Source organism: Trichomycterus rosablanca, chromosome 3, assembly GCF_030014385.1.
Source record: "Trichomycterus rosablanca isolate fTriRos1 chromosome 3, fTriRos1.hap1, whole genome shotgun sequence".
NCBI lineage: Eukaryota > Metazoa > Chordata > Actinopteri > Siluriformes > Trichomycteridae > Trichomycterus > Trichomycterus rosablanca.
Window position 1 is genome coordinate 51,505,163 of NC_085990.1, and position 17,701 is coordinate 51,522,863.

The 17,701-nt window shown below is 43.4% G+C and overlaps 1 protein-coding gene across 1 annotated transcript in view; it reads right to left on the reverse strand.

Moving 5' to 3' along the window:
* LOC134310590 (phospholipid phosphatase-related protein type 4) overlaps positions 1–16,759 on the reverse strand; it is a 31,884-nt gene extending 15,125 nt beyond the window's left edge. Inside the window, exons 1-2 of the mRNA XM_062992218.1 lie at positions 16,682–16,759; positions 6,517–6,702 (exon numbers count right to left, since the gene is read on the reverse strand). Coding sequence (XP_062848288.1) covers positions 6,517–6,702; positions 16,682–16,759 — 264 coding nt within the window. The remainder of the gene's footprint in view (positions 1–6,516; positions 6,703–16,681) is intronic.
* Positions 16,760–17,701: the final 942 nt, after the last annotated feature.

Here is a 17,701-nt window from a genome sequence, read left to right on the forward strand (position 1 = left end):
TCACCGCAGCTGACTCCCGAAGCCTCTTCGCCAGGCTCACCGCAGCTGACTCCCGAAGCCTCTTCGCCAGGCTCACCGCAGCTGACTCCCGAAGCCTCTTCGCCAGGCTCACCGCAGCTGACTCCCGAAGCCTCTTCGCCAGGCTCACCGCAGCTGACTCCCGAAGCCTCTTCGCCAGGCTCACCGCAGCTGACTCCCGAAGCCTCTTCGCCAGGCTCACCGCAGCTGACTCCCGAAGCCTCTTCGCCAGGCTCACCGCAGCTGACTCCCGAAGCCTCTTCGCCAGGCTCACCGCAGCTGACTCCCGAAGCCTCTTCGCCAGGCTCACCGCAGCTGACTCCCGAAGCCTCTTCGCCAGGCTCACCGCAGTTGATTTCTGTTCCCGAATTGGCGTCCCTCGGCGACGCTCCTGTTCCCGAGTTGGCGCATCCCGATGGCGCTCCTGTTCCCGAGTTGGCGCATCCCGATGGCGCTCCTGTTCCCGAGTTGGCGCATCCCGATGGCGCTCCTGTTCCCGAGTTGGCGCATCCCGATGGCGCTCCTGTTCCCGAGTTGGCGCATCCCGATGGCGCTCCTGTTCCCGAGTTGGCGCATCCCGATGGCGCTCCTGTTCCCGAGTTGGCGCATCCCGATGGCGCTCCTGTTCCCGAGTTGGCGCGTCCCGATGGCGCTCCTGTTCCTGAGTTGGTGTCCTCCGACGGCACTTCTGTTCCTGAGTTGGTGTCCTCCGACGGCACTTCTGTTCCTGAGTTGGTGTCCTCCGACGGCACTTCTGTTCCTGAGTTGGTGTCCTCCGACGGCACTTCTGTTCCTGAGTTGGTGTCCTTTGATGGTGCTTCTGTTCCCAAATTGGCGCCCTCCGATGGCGCTCTTGTTCCCGAGTCGGTGCCCCCTGATGGCACTCCTGTCTCCAAAGGCGCTCCTGTCAAGTCAGCACCCCCAGAGGGTGATCCTGGTTCTTTATCAGCACCCACCGACGGCGCTTCTGAACTTTTGTCATGCCTGCCTCAGAATTTTTTGAATGACTTCGAATTTGCCCCTCAAGGTCCAGGACCTCCTTTTTGTTTTGTATTTGGGCACGCCAGGAGTCGTGCCTTCGGGGAGGGGCCTACTGTCACGCTTGGAGCCTCAGGGTGATCCTGTGCTCCAGTGTGCCACGCCCTTTTCTCCCCAGTCTCCAGCCAGCCTCCCTCTCCTGATTGGTTAGCTGGGGCTAATTAGCCCCAGCTGCTACTATTTAGGAGAGGCTCAGGGAAAGGCTGGTTGGAGACTATTGCATGGTAACTCTGTTTGCGTCTGGGATCTCGGCTCCTGGTACTCTGTCTGTCTGCTCTGTCTGACCTGTCTGACCTGTTTGACCTGTTTGACCTGTTTCGTCGGTTTCGCCTGTTTAGCCTGTTTGTTTGCCCCGTTAGCCTGTTTAGCCCCGTTAGCCTGTTTAGCCTGTTTGTTTGCCCCGTTAGCCTGTTTAGCCCCGTTAGCCTGTTTAGCCTGTCCGTTAGCCTGTTTAGCCCCGTTAGCCTGTTTAGCCTGTCCGTTAGCCTGTTTAGTCTGTTTTGCCTGTTTAGTCTGTGTTTAGCCCAGTTAGTCTGTTTAGTCCTGTTCTGTCAGTTTAACCCTGTCTTGTCTTTAGCCTGTTTGTTTGCCCCGTTAGCCGGTTTAGCCCCGTTAGCCTGTTTAGCCTGTCCGTTAGCCTGTTTAGTCTGTTTAGCCGGTTTAGTCTTTGTTTCGCCTGTCCGTTAGTCCTGTTCAGTCCTGTTCTGTCAGTTTACCCTGTCTTGTCTTTATTGTTATTAAATATAGTTTCTGTCACACATCTCCGCGTTTGTGTCCGCCCCTCCTGTCCGTCTAGCCCACAAACTGTTACAAGTTTTCGTTTCTCTGGAGCCGCTGTGCTTATCCAAAAACTGGTGAACATGAATGTAGGTGTAACGTTAATGTTTTGAGTCGGTGGAAAGAAAATGTGAGAGCGCCACCCAGAGTTTAAGCAGTTTATTTAAAACCTGATTAAAAGCGACACAACTTAAATTTTATTTCTAAAATACCTTGTGAGCCGAATCAAAAATAGTTTGGACACCCCTGGTCTATATACAATAAACTGCTTTGGTCACCAGGTAAAGGGTTTAAATCCTGCAGGTCACAGTGTTTGATACGAGTGATGCTCTGAACACCGTTATGGCAGGAAAGCTGATAAGAATAGAGACAGAACGTCAGCTCATGATGTGCCACACCGGGATCTGGATCAGAGCCCAAACAGCATGCAGATCACAGCATACACTATCTCCATGTTACTGGTTCTGGCTCTTTAATCACGGATTCACACCCACACACCAACACACACACACACACACACACACACACACTCCTGTACAGAGTAACAATTGGCAAAACCACAAGTGACCTCAGTCCCTTCCATGCTAATGCGCAATCTGTCGGGTGAACTGATTTTAGCCAAAAATAAGCTGAGAAAATCTGTGTTATAAATAGAGCACGGTACACATTACGATTTAAAACCAAATGCTTTATGAGTATATAGGTGTATGTGTGTGTACATTTATTCATCTTCAGTAAAGACTGATATAGGGGTCTGTCTGAAAACCTAGCACTCTCTCTACACAGACGCATTTAACATCATCCTACACTCCCGAGAAGAGGGCGTGTCTAAATTCTTAGATCCCTTAAAATGCTCCTACTGAGGTTCTTAATTCTGAGTGATGATCTGACTGAATAACGAGGGAGCGTCTGACGCTTCCTCAGCGCTGAAGGCAATCCCAGCATTCAGTGCGGCACGACTTTTCTCCCAAAAAGTTCTAAATATTCTTATTAAATGTAATTAAATTCTCATTGATGTTTAATGTGTATAAAGGTGCACAAGTGTCGTTTACTTGTAAATTCAGGCTCGTCAGGGACAGTTTAACCGTTTTTCGGTACTCGGTACAGCTGGCGTGCTAGCGGGTTGTGTTGCCTCAGCCCGTCGGTATGGCCCGAAGCTAGGGTGGCCAGACGTCTGGCTTTGGGTCGGACGCAGTGGCGTAGCCAGACAATTTTCACAGTGGTGGCCAAACTGAGACCATTGCTCACACAGGGGTGGCACAGAAACTGATACCTTTTTTTATGTGGTCACTCACTCATTTACCTATACAGACAGTGAGTGTCATGTAGAATTACATCACGATGACCCGCATAATAATAATAATATTTTTTTATCTTCATTTTCTCTGACAAGTGAAAAACCAAAATATAGCAACCTGAACATTATGAGGAAGAATTTCAAAGATATTCCTTTGTAAAACTTTATCATTTGGCTGCCAGTTTGTGTGTAATAAAGACACCCCCTGGTCAGACGGTCCGGTTTTTCAGCTGCCAGTCCTCCGCCCATGCAACGCTAGGACGGACACTTAAAAATCCTCCTTTTGAAGTGATATTATCTGTCATTGGCTCAGGTACATGTCAAAACAAATGCTTTCTATTTTTCATTGGTTGAACAGCCTCATTTGCTACCTATCATTGCTCGTCCACCACCACTGGCCAATCGCAGAATGTCCGCCCACTAAATGCTAGTCTGTGATTGGGTGGTTGAATTTCGACCGCTTGCTAGTAAACTTTTGGAGGCAGTGAGGAACAGACTTATATATTAAAAGTAGACACAACATTTGGTGAGTAAAACAGTAATTTGTTATAGAATTCTTGCTTAAATTGGTCAAAAACTCTGTTATAGGGGTTCTGGTTTCATTCTGTGTGTTGCGGTGTCCCCCTGTTCCTGGTATGATGTCCTCCTTTTGGGGTGTAATGTCCTCCTTTTTGTGACTATGAATGTGGCCACCCTACCTGAAGCTAACTGTGTTAGCTTAGTAAGCTAAAACTGTGGTGACGTAATCAGCGTAATCGCTGTATAATTAGTGCGTCTAAATAATCTGCCTTATGAGTTCCATGTCTTATTAGAATCCTCTCTACTGAGGCAGCTGATCAGGTAGGCAGTAGGCAGCAAGGCAGCTCACTAGGTTTTCAGACAGACCCTTGTTACAAGGTAATAAAGACACAACAGGATGCCAGGAAAGAGTGGGGCTCATGGCTGAACAGCCTAGCCATTGTAAGGTGCACTTGTCAGTGCACTCTCAGTGCTGGTCCTCAGTGCAGAGGGTTGCACCAGGAGGGGCATTATTGTTGCTAAACTCAACAGACTCATTTGCTGATGCAAACATTATACAGGCTATAAGAACTGATGTACAGTGGCACCTTGTAACTCGACGTCTCCTAAACTCCAAATCTTTGAAACTCGACACCCTTTGTCGAGAATTCGTACCTTTAAACTCGACGTGTGTGCGACCGTCGCTTTGTTCAGTGCTTGGTTTGATCTGTGCACTAAAACGTCATCAAAGTGTGAATATGAGACGAATCTGCGTTTGTGTGGAATAACCATAAGATCCAGTGTTACAGCTCCACATGTATCTGTGTTTATCTGGATTTACTTCACTGATTCACTTTTAAACTTGTGTTACAGCTCGAGCTTCTGAGCAGTGTTAATTTCGTTGACGAATGATTTTCGTCATAGTTTTCGTCAACGAACCTTTTTTCATGACGAAAACGAGACTATAACTAAATAAAAACTACATAAAAGGATAAAAACTATGACGAAATGAATCGACACTTTCGTCAACGAATAAAAACGAGACGAAAATGTTTGGCAGGGACGACATCCGATCAGAACTGATTTAGTTTTGTGGAAGGTAGGGACAAGTTAGGAAGAGATCCAATCATAACTACTTTAGCGTATGTGGAGAGGCGGGACAAGCCGGGTAGCCATCCAATCAGTACTAATCTCTTTTGCGGTACCGCGGTAAGAGCACACTCGCACAAATTTGATCTAAACCCGGGAAGACCAGACTAGCCTGTGAGCTTTCTTTACTCATGGAACTAGATTAACTCCACAATGTCAACAGGGAGGAAGAGGAGAGTCGATATATGGACACGTTTCTCATTTGACGTCGTGATAAACAAGACGATGTGTAAACCATGTGGGGCGACGATCTCGGGTAAAAACACAACAAATCTGGAACATCTGGCACCGCTGGCAGTATAATGGAAACATAACGGCACTGCTGCTTTTACAGTACCCAGTTTTATAAAGAATGTAATATGCAATTTGTTATGAACAATGCATATATTTTTCAGGCAGAGCAAGCCTACTGGTCATTAATATTTTGTTATTGTTATGCTCAATAAGCATTAATAATATTCCATAACTGGTTAAAAATGTTTCATTTTGTGTAAGTGTATATAATGACTTAAATAATTTAAGGGAACTGATGAAAAAGCATTTACATTTTACACCCTTTATATGTATTTTAGGGCGGCACGGTGGCTAAGTGGGTAACGCTGTCGCCTCACAGCAAGAAGGTCCTGGGTTCGAACCCCAGGTGGGGCGGTCCTTTCTGTGTGGAGTTTGCATGTTCTCCCCGTGTCTGCGTGAGTTTCCTCCGGGTGCTCCGGTTTCCTCCCACAGTCCAAAGACGTGCAAGCGAGGTGAATTGAAGATACTAAATTGTCCATGACTGTGTTTGATATAACCTTGAGAATCGAATAAACTTGTGTAATGAGTAACTACCGTTCTCGTCATGAATGTAACCAAAGTGTAAAAACATGACGTTAAAATCCTAATAAACAAACAAACAAACAAACAAATATGTATTTTAGTCGACTGAATCGACTGTAGATTTAGTCGACTATATTCTTATGATAATTAGTCGACTAAAACTAGACTAAAACTAAAACAATTCAGATGACTAAATTATGACTAAAACTAAATTACATTTTAGTCAAAAGACTATGACTAAAACTAAATCAAAATTTGCTGTCAAAATTAACACTGCTTCTGAGGAATGTGAAAATCAGCTTTTCCGAGAGTCTAAAATGCTTATTGTTAAAATAAAGCTTAACATGGATAAAAAAACGACACAGAAATACTAAACTTCTCTTCATTATTACTGATCATAAGTTCTCTCCACAAATGAAATTCCTCACTCAGTGTTCTACTACAATAAGTCACGTTAAGTTTTGTGCACCGTCACACTCAACAGGAAATAACGGCACAGCAGCGCAAAAGCGGTTTTGCCGCTTCTCATGTGAATGTGCCAGTATTGAACTCACTAGGGAATACGGTATTTCAAGAGCAAGCATCTCCACGATTAAGAAGCGTAATGAAACAATAAAGAAATAAAATGCAGCTTTTATTGTATATTTTTGTTAATTTTAAACTGTTACTCAATTGTACTTTCAGTGTTTAAGTGTCAAAAACAACCTCATTATTTTACATGAGACTAAAATATATGCAGTTTCACAGGACCATGGATGCATTAACAGGTTTCCCAAACATCCTTATGAGAAAAAATACCTCAAAACTCAACATCTTTTAAACTCAACACCACTCCCAGAACCGACTGGTGTGGAGTTTCAAGGTACCGCTGTAATAGTGTGGTACGAAGGTACATGTTTGTTTGTGACTGTGTTTCTACTGACCGTGATGGCAGGTGCAGTGAAGGCCAGGATGAGAAGCATGAGAAAGGGAATAACCTCATGCATGGGCTCAATATACGGCAAACTCAGACTGCGGTCGTGGCAGCTGAAGCCCCATCGAACGGGTTTGAAAATGTCCGTCCATTCCAGGAAATAAAGACTCGCCACAGACGACACCAGGATCGGAAGCTGGAACAGAAAGGCAGAAAAACACGGTGAGAAATGAACCACTGGCAGCACATTCTGACGCCAGTAACACATAATTCATGTGGACGACCATGAGTTTATTTAACATATTGTTTAAAAACCAAGAACCCTCCAGCTTTAACAGCCTACACTCACCTGAGATAAGACCCCTGTTATAAGAGTTTAATGGATGTCTGTGTGCATTCGTACCTATTCAATCAAAAAGCATATGTAACATAGGCATCAGTATCGTACAAGCAGATGTAGTCTCAACGTTCCAATTCATTCCATAGGTGTTCAATTATTTATTTACCTTTATTTAACCAGGCAAAACAGGAACTAGTTCTTATTGACAATGACGCTAGTGCTGGGCAGTTTGACGGTATAGATCAGAGCTATCACTTGTTAAGCATTTGAGCCATATAATGGCAAAACAGTTATTTTGTCTGTTTCATATCATCATCATTTTTATTTTTATGGTTGCAAGGTACACTATACTGCCAAAAGTATTCACTCACCAATCCATATCATTAAATTCAGGTGTTCCAATCACTTCCATGGCCACAGGTGTATAAAACCAAGCACCTCGGCATGCAGACTGCTTCTACACACATTAGTGAAAGAACGGGTCGCTCTCAGGAGCTCAGTGAATTCCAGCGTGGTACCGTGATGCCACCTGTGCAACAAGTCCAGTCGGGAAATTTCCTCCATACTAAATATTCCACAGTCGACTGTCAGTGCTATTATAACAAAGTGGAAGCGATTGGGAATGACAGCAACTCGGCCACCAAGTGTTAGCCACGTAAAATGACAGAGCGGGTCAGCGGATGCTGAGGCACATAGTGCGCAGAGGTCGCCAACTTTCTGCAGAGTCAATCGCTACAGACCTCCAAACTTCAGATCAGCTCAAGAACAGTGTGTAGAGCTTCATGGAATGGGTTTCCATGGCTAAGCAGCTGCAACCAAGCCTTACATCACCAAGCGCAATGCAAAGCGTCGGATGCAGTGGTGTAAAGCACACCGCCACTGAACTATAGAGCAGTTGGACGAGTCTGGGTTTGGTGGTTGCCAGGAGAACGGTACTTGTCTGACTGTATTGTGCCGAGTGTAAAGTTTGGTGGAGGGGGGATTATGGTGTGGGGGTGTTCTTCAGGAGTCGGGCTCGGCCCCTTAGTTCCAGTGAAAGGAACTCTTAATGCTTCAGCATACCAAGAGATTTTGGACAATTTCATGCTCCCAACTTTGTGGGAACAGTTTGGGGATGGTCCCTTCCTGTTCCAACATGACTGCGCACCAGTGTACAAAGCAAGGTCCATAAAGACATGGATGAGCCAGTTTGGTGTGGAGCCAGTTTGGGAGACTGTGAGCCAGGCCTTCTCGTCCAACATCAGTGTCTGACCTCACAAATGCGCTTCTGGAAGAATGGTCAAAAACTCCCATAAACACACTCCTAAACCTTGTGGAAAGCCTTCCTAGAAGAGTTGAAGCTGTTATAGCTGCAAAGGGTGGACCGACATCATATTAAACCCTATGGATTAAGAATGGGAGTCACTCAAGTTCATATGCGTGTGAAGGCAGACGAGCAAGTACTTTTGGCAATATTGTGTATATTAAAACTGCACTTGTGTTGTCCTGAATAAGAGTTTGTTGTAATGTTCAGGCGTGTATACTTGTTGTCTTTCCTCGGTGTACAGCACTGAAATAAAGATTTGTTAGGATGCAGTTAGGATTTAACCTTGCATATGCAAATGTTCTGAACGAGGCACTGAAAGGATTTCGCTGTAATATACTGGTCGAACGCACCGGGCGTGCATGTAATGCATCAGGCTAAAAAAGCATGGATCACTGCACTAATCTCTTCCTTCTGCATCCATACACAACTAAGCAATTATACTGAAGTGCTTAGAGAGTCTATTCTCTTCAGGAGCTCCGAGTTCTACCAACACACTTACTGAACCCACATAGAAAAGATATTTTCAATCCGCCGTGAAAGCCACGCAAGGTGACAGACGGCTCAGTGATAATGCAACATTTATAAGCATGACAAAGTGAATTAGAATCTTAATGTGTGCTGATGAATGACAAAGAAAATCTGACACTGGTAGCTGAATTTGTTTATTTATTTATTAGGATTTCAAGGTGAGGTTTTACACTTTGGTTCCATTCATGACTGGACAGGTCAGTTCAAGTTCAACATCAAACACAGTCACGGTCAATTTAGTATCTTCAGTTCACCTCACTTGCACGTCTTTGGACTGTTGGAGGAAACCGGAGCTCCCAAAGGAAACCCACCCAGACACGGGGAGAACAAACAAACAGGGAGACCCAGACAGCTCCACCCAGGAATCGAACCCAGGATCTTCTTGCTGAGAGGAATCGCTGTTACCCACTGTGCTGCCCGGTAGTTGAATTTGAGAAAAACACTTAAATTATCCACAAGATCTACAAATAAATATGGACGCCACATTGAAATACTGGATTTAATTACAACCCCAAATCAGAAAAAGTTGGGACAGTATGGAAAATGCAATTTTTTTTACATTACATTTACTTTGACTTTTATTTGATGTCAGACAGGACGAACCTGAGATATTTCATGCTTTATCTGCTCAACTTCATTTCATTTATTAATAAACATCCATTCCTGGGGCGGCACGGTGACTCAGTGGGTAGCACTGTCGCCTCAAAGCAAGAAGGTCCTGGGTTCGATCCCCAGGTGGGGTGGTCCGGGTCCTTTCTGTGTGGAGTTTGCATTTTCTCCCCGTGTCCGCACGGTTTTCCTCTGGGTGCTCCGGTTTCCTCCCAAAGTCCAAAGACGTGTGCGTCTACAGTGCATACTATCATTAAACCATTCAAGGAATCGGGAGGAATTTCAGTGCATAAAGGCCAAGGGCGCAAGCACACCAGAGCTGGGATTTCGAGTACATCGTATCAAGTCTCAGCTCTGCCTGCCGGCCTGTTGTACAGATAGGGGTGGGATATTACGCCGGATGGGATCGCTCTCTCATGACTGATGCAGCTACGACCTCTGCGGGCTGATTGATGGCGCCTGCACAGAGATGACAAAAGAGTGCTGTCAGGGTGTGTCTCTCCGTACACAGTGCTGATCCGTATATGCACTCATCAAGTGTAGGTAACAAGATGCATATGGCTGCTGCCCATGTGTCGGAGGGGAGTGGGTTAGCTTCGTTCTACTCAGTCAGAGCCGGGGTCGGCATTAGTGGAGAGGAACCATGACGCAATCGGGCAATTGGACACGCTCAGGTCCAAGTCAGGAGAAAAAGGGAGAAAAACGAACAAAAGTGTAAGGCACAATTTTCAAGTATTTAATCATGTTTTACCATCCAACAGTTTGAAGGACCATCCTGTTTGGTCTGTGTTGCATGCCTGGTCCTGGAGGAAAGCTGTTCTGTTTCATTATGTACTTGTATCCAGCTGAAGTGACAATAAAACCTCTCGAATCTTAAAAACCTCATTTGAATCTGTTAATCTCTGACAAAGAGACGGATGACTGAGTAGGGATAATGGAGGGCCAATTATTTTTATTGGTTTGAGGGGAAATTACAACGATACAGTGAACAATAATATTTCACATGATTGTGTTAGTCCAACACCATGTCAGCAGTTTAGAGAAAGCCTATTTTGTACCCAGTGTGAGGTAAATAAAGCAATGTTTTTAAAGTAAAGAGCACATATCTTAACCCAACACATTTGTTATTAATTAAAACACAGACTGTAAGCCAGACCTCGTCTCTGTTAAATAAATGCATCTCTGTTTTTTTTCCCTTTGGATGCATTTGGAGAGGAAATATAGGTCAGTGTAACCACCGTGGTACAGATAATATGCTGCAGAATCAGCAGAAGCAGCTGCTCACTGTAACACTGAGCATATCAAGTAAAAAATACTTTCTGTTTAGTAAGGAAAACACGACATACATCGATCAGCCATAACATTAAAACCACCTCCTTGTTTCTACACTCACTGTCCATTTTATCAGCTCCACTTACCATATAGAAGCACTTTGTAGTTCTACAATTACTGACTGTAGTACGTCTGTTTCTTTGCATGCTTTGTTAACCCCTTTCACCCTGTTCTTCAATGGTCAGGACCCCCACAGAGCAGGTATTATTTAGGTGGTGGATCATTCTCAGCGCTGCAGTGACACTGACATGGTGGTGGTGTGTTAGTGTGTGTTGTGCTGGTATGAGTGGAGTTTTTAAATACCGTGTCCACTCACCGTCCACTTTATTAGACACTCCTACCTAGTCGGTCCACCTTGTAGATGTAAAGTCAGAGACGATCGCTCATCTATTGCTGCTGTTTGAGTTGGTCATCTTCTAGACCTTCATCAGTGGTCACAGGACGCTTGCCCATGGGGCGCTGTTGGCTGGATGATTTGGTTGGTGGACTATTCTCAGTCCAGCAGGGACAGTGAGGTATTTAAAAACTCCATCAGCGCTGCTGTGTCTGATCCACTCATACTCATACTCACTGCAGTGCTGAGAATCATCCACCACCTAAATAATACCTGCTCTGTGGTGGTCCTGTGGGGGTCCTGACCACTGAAGAACAGCATGAAAGGGGGCTAACAAAGCATGCAGAGAAACAGATGGACTACAGTCAGTAATTGTAGAACTACAAAGTACTTCTATATGGTAAGTGGAGCTGATAAAATGGACATTCAAGCAACGGTGCTACTTGGTACACTCCAGAGATGAGCACTGGCAGTGGTGGATCAGTGGTTAAGGTACTGGCCCAGTAATTAAACAGTTGCCGGTTCAAGTCCCACCACCACAAAGGAGCGTTGTATTCAGTCATAATTGTAATGCACTTTGTATAAAAGCATGTGCTAAATGCTACGGATGTAAACGTAGTGTAGATGCAATTGTGTCAGCCCAAAACCCAATCTAAAAGGTAGATTAGAATCCTTTTCATACCTGAAAATGCCTCTCTAAGCTTATTTAAGTGAAGCATCCACCTAACGTACAACAAAATGTGGAAAAGGTGGTGATAGCTATTTAGATAATACACAACAGGGATGCAAATTTGACTCATTTCTTTCAACCGACAAGCTTATAGAGTCCCATCAAACCATTACCAAGCATTAACAAGTCTTTATGCATTATTTAATTAAAGAAAAAACAGTGACGTACTGAACCTGGCAGTAATGTAGGACAGTAAGAAGGTAAGCAAAACCACTTCAGCTTTCAGAATGTAGCTTTTACACCATGTCTGTAGTGAACAGTTAATTACAAGCGCTAATTATACAGTCATGTGTCATTTTCATCAAGGGTTTTATCCTGATCAGGATCGCAGAGTGTCTGGTTCCATCGGAAAACACTGGAAGCAAGGCAAAAATACCCTGAATAGGGCGACAATCAAATTATAGGGCTTCACCTCAGACATAGCCAATCATGTGTGTGTGTGTGTGTGTTTAACAACATGCATTTTTAAACTAACTGGACAAATAAACACTGATCAGCCATAACATTAAAACCACCTCCTTGTTTCTACACTCACTGTCCATTTTATCAGCTCCACTTACCATATAGAAGCACTGGACCGACTAGGTAGGAGTGCCTAATAGAGTGGACAGTGAGTGGACACGGTGTTTAAAAACTCCAGCAGTGCTGCTGTGTCTGATCCACTCATACCAGCACAACACACACTAACACACCACCACCAAGTCAGTGTCACTGCAGTGCTGAGAATGATCCACCACCTAAATAATACCTGCTCTGTGGTGGTCATGTGGGGGTCCTGACCATTGAAGAACAGGGTGAAAGGGGTTAACAAAGCATGTAGAGAAACAGATGGACTACAATCAGTATATACTAGGGATGTAATGATGCACCGCACGATTTAGAGCAATTGAGGGTTTAGGGGTCTTGCTCAGGGGCCCAACAGTAGCAACATGGTGGTAATGGGGCTTGAACCTGCAACCTTCTGATTACTAGTCCAATACCTTAACCACTGAGCTATCACTGTATTTAAATACCAGTCCAGCACCCTGAGCAATACTGTACCTTGTCCACATCAGTAAAAATAAGTTCACATTTAGTTGAGCCGTAAATGTTCCTTCCATTAGTCTTCACAGAGGTGCAGGAGTGAAAGAAGTGAAATCAAAAATTAATAACCTGTGTGTGTCTTTAAAAATATATATGTCCAGATTCAGGTCACTGCTTTTAATGCATTACATCAACTCAGCCTTTAATCTATATGCCCTATGACCCATATATGCCCTACAAGTCAGAGTAATAGATGAGGGTGCTAACGGGTCTAAATGGGCTTGGGAATATAAATGTAATAAAAATTTCAATTAAAACGACACACATTTAAGATATTTAACATTTTAACTAGAAAAGTTAATTATTAAATGGCAAATAAGTGATTCTTCATTTAACGCTGTTGGTTAAATTGTCATTGTCATATTGGGACAGTGGTAGAAAAGTGAAAAGAAAATGTGAAGAAAGAATTTCATTGTACTGTACACCTGTATATGTATATATGACAAATAAAGTGTATATCTATTTAAATGCATTAACAACAGCTGATGATTTGGGACACTGGTAGCTCAGCAGTTAGGGTACTGGACAGTAATCAGAAGGTTGCCGGTTCAAACCCCACCACTGCCAAGTTGCTACTGTTGGGTCCTTGAGCGAGACCCTTAACCCATAATTGCTTAAACTGTGTTTAGTCATAAATTGCAAGTCAATTTGGAAATGTTCTGCTCCATTACCCCAAACAGACACACGCTATTATGCGTTTGAATCATTTAAATCGAATGACGGAACAATTTCAACAAGGAAGCGGTCACATGGTGTCACATGGTTTTTGTTTGCGTTTCTAGATACAGCAGCTATACTAACTGACGAGGGTTTCCAAAGTATTTGTGAGCCATATTGGGTGGGTATATTTATTACTGAAGGAATTCAGGTTTTAATGCGGTAATGTACAAAAAATCAGTATTAATTTTGGCCCTGCACTTTATGCACAGACATTTTTCCAGGTTCTCTAACTCTTTAATAATGTTATGCACTGTGGATGGTGAAATCCCTAAATACCATGCAATAATGCAGTGAGAAACATTATCCTTGAATTATTAACCTCAAAAATTTAATAATCATTAATAATCTAAACAATTTTGTGTTGTTTTCAATTAAATACCTTTAAAGGACACTTTACGTAATGTCACAGCTTTTTAGGAATTGCCAATATATTAAAGAATTGTACATTTACTTAATAACTGGACTGTACAAAGCCCTGCTGATGACCTCTCATATAAATAAAAATAATGCACAGCCACAACTTTCCACATAACATTAACATTAATAACATTAAAACCACCTCCTTGTTTCTACACTTACTGTCTGTTTTATCAGCTCCACTTACCATATAGAAGCACTATGTAGTTCTACAATTACTGACTGTTGTCCATCTGTTTCTCTACATACTTTTTTAGCCCCCTTTCATGCTGTTCTTCAATGGTCAGGACCCCCACAGGACCATCACAGAGCAGGTATTATTTAGGTGGTGGATCATTCTCAGTACTGCAGTGACACTGACATGGTGGTGGTGCTGCTCGGAATAAGACTAAGCTTACATAAAGCCAGGCTTACCCTTCTTGACCATTTATATACAGTTAAATTTTTGGCATTTGGCAGACGTTTTTATCCAAGCGACTGCGAGTATACTGTCTAACCAATTGAGGGTTAAGGCCCTTGCTCAAGGGCCCAACAGTGGCAGCGTTGAGGTTTGAACCAGCGACCTTTCAATTACTAGTTCAGTAAGGGCGGCTCGATGGCTAAGTAGGTAGCACTGTCACCTCCCAGCAAGAAGGTCCTGGGTTTGTCCCCCGGTGGGGCGGTCCGGGTCCTTTCTGTGTGGAGTTTGCACGTTCTCCCCGTGTCTGCGTGGGTTTCCTCCCACAGTCTAAAGACGTGCAAGTGAGGTGAATTGGAGATACTAAATTGTCCATGACTGTGTTCGATATTAAACTTGTGAACTGATGAACCTTGTGTAATGAGTAACTACCGTTCCTGTCATGAATGTAACCAAAGAATGTAAAACATGACGTTAAAATCCTAATAAACAAAAACAAAACAAACTAGTCCAGTACCTTAACCCATGGGTTTTCAACCTGTGGGGCGCCCCCCCCTGAGTACTTGTCTGAAGGGGCGCGAGTGCCTGACCGGGGGGCGTGGCATTACGAGATTTTTTTACTTCTAAAACTAAAGCAATTCATTTTTCACCCACGGGAGACATATTTCATTACTCTAACTGACCACGCTCACACACACGTTTAATGTTATTCAGTTCCGTCTGAAAAAAACCTTCAAAATAGGGCTCACAGCGAAGATAACCGGTGTCAAAAGCAACGACCGTTGTTATAGGACGTGTGTGTGTCTTTAAGAGAGACGCTCTGTTCACAGTATCGATATAAGTGATTCGGGAGTCAATTCATTTTAAGCGCAGCGTAAGTTTCTTTTCTCAGTCATCTCTCTGTTTTTACTGTTATAATGAATGTTGTGGTTGTAAATAAACACCAACTACTACAGAACATTTTGTGTGACTCGCTTACCTTAAAAAGCTCAGGCTTAATTATACTGAGTATTACCACAGAGTCAGAGTCGTTCTGCCTGTGGAGCTAAACGTTTTCAGTCAGAGCAGATGATCCCGAACTAACCAACAGCATAACCAATAGCATTGATGAACTTTTGTCTATGCTCTGTGAAGTAACGTTTTCTGCTCTCATCTACATCAAAAAGCAAGAACCGCTTACGATTTACCAAAGTGAACCACGAGTTTATATAATGTGCTGATAGAATCGGCTCAGATGGGGTCGGACTGTATTATCTTTTTAAAATAATATTTTCAATCAGCAAAATTATATAATGTGCACAACATTAATTACGTTCTTTTGGTTGACGAAGGGGAGGGGGGCACGTTGGGGGAGGGGGGGTGCAAGTTCACGGTTGGCACACGAAGGGGGGCGCATGTCCAAAAAGGTTGAAAACCCCTGCTTTAACCGCTACACTACAACTGCCCATACATGAATACCCATAAACAAATATATATGATTCTGTATTCTTATGTTAGCTGTTGTCGAAATAAAAAGATCACATTGGCACAACCTTCTTTACTAAGTCATGGCCACGCATTAGGATCTCATACCCATGCCTTATCAAGTCAAGACAAAATGTCACCACCAGGGCTCTGTAGATCTGGACTTATCTCTTTTCTGCATTTATTTTGGTTTTAACTCAAATCCTTAACTGTACAGACATTTTTCTAGATTCAATCACTATAAGGTTCATGTAAGGTGTATGAGTGGATGAGTGCAGGACTTACATGTTACATGTACAATTTAACTTACTGTGACAACATTTATTTATTTATTAAGATTTTAACATCATGTTTTACACTTTGGTTCAATTCATGACAGGAACGGTAGTTACTCATTACACAAGATTCATCAGTTCACAAGGTTATTATTATTAAACACAGTCATGGACAATTTAGTATCTCCAGTTCACCTCACTTGCATGTCTTTGGACAGTGGGAGGAAACCGGAGCTCCCGGAGGAAACCCACACAGACACCAGAGGAGCATGCAAACGCCACACAGAAAGGACCCGGACGGTTCCATATGGGAATAGAACCCAGGACCTTCTTGCTGGGAGGCGACAGTGCTACCCACCTAGCCACAACTGTGCATTCTCATTCACACTGACTGTACACATGAGGCTGTTCATGGATAAATGGTTCACTATGTGTTCTGTTTATCATCCTATATTAATACAGGATATCAATTAACAATAAGAGCAAACACATACCAGTTTAAAGCACAGACCAGTACACTAAACCAACATGATCACTCCTAAATTCTGCACTATTTAATCACCCAGGATTTATTAATGACTCTGCAGTCTAACCCTCCATCCAGATCCACTATAAACACAGAACATGTCGGTCAGCCTACCTCAACGAAATAGAAACATGGAAGCAGAGAGAGGCTATCCTTGGTGGTCCTCTTGTCCACTCTTCCTCTCGCAGACATGCTTCAATTCCTCCGCTGGTTAGTGTTAAATAAAGAAGAAAGCCGGCTGGCGCACTTGTAGCCTCAGTAGCGGACCGCGACCCCATGCAGCCAGAGATTCATCTGTACAGCTCCATATGTACCGCCACTAATGCAATACACGCTTTATTCACACAGCGTATTAACATCTAGCATTATAATACTGTCATAATTCACTGTGCTGCCCTGCTGTGTGTCTCATCTCTATTCAAATGTGCATAGCCAGAGCGCCATTTATTTAGTGGAGCAGAACAGAAGCCGTAATGCGCCTGCGCACAAGACCGACGCGTCTGCCTAAAGCTCATGAGAAAGCTCATGAACAAAATAACATAAAATAACACATATCCAGGCTTTTAATTAGTTTAGTCTGTCTGTCTGTCTGTCTGTCTGTCTGTCTGTCTGTCTGTCTGTCTATCTATCCATCTATCTATCTATCTATCTATCTATCTGTCTGTCCATCTATCTGTCTGTCTGTCTGTCTGTCTGTCTGTCTGTTTGTCTGTCTGTCTGTCTGTCTGTCTGTCTGTCTGTCTGTCTATCTAGCTAGCTATCTGTCGGTCTATCTATCTGTCCATCTATCTGTCTGTCTGTCTGTTTGTCTGTCTGTCTGTCTATCTATCTGTCTGTCTGTCTGTCTGTCTGTCTGTTTGTCTGTCTGTCTGTCTGTCTGTCTGTCTGTCTGTCTATCTAGCTAGCTATCTGTCGGTCTATCTATCTGTCCATCTATCTGTCTGTCTGTCTGTTTGTCTGTCTGTCTATCTATCTGTCTGTCTGTCTGTCTGTCTGTCTGTCTGTCTGTCTATCTATCTCTCTGTCCATCTATCTGTCCATCTATCTATATGTCTGTCTGTCTATCTATCTAGCTATAAATATATACAGTATATATATACAGTATACATATATGTATGTCTATCTGTCTGTCTA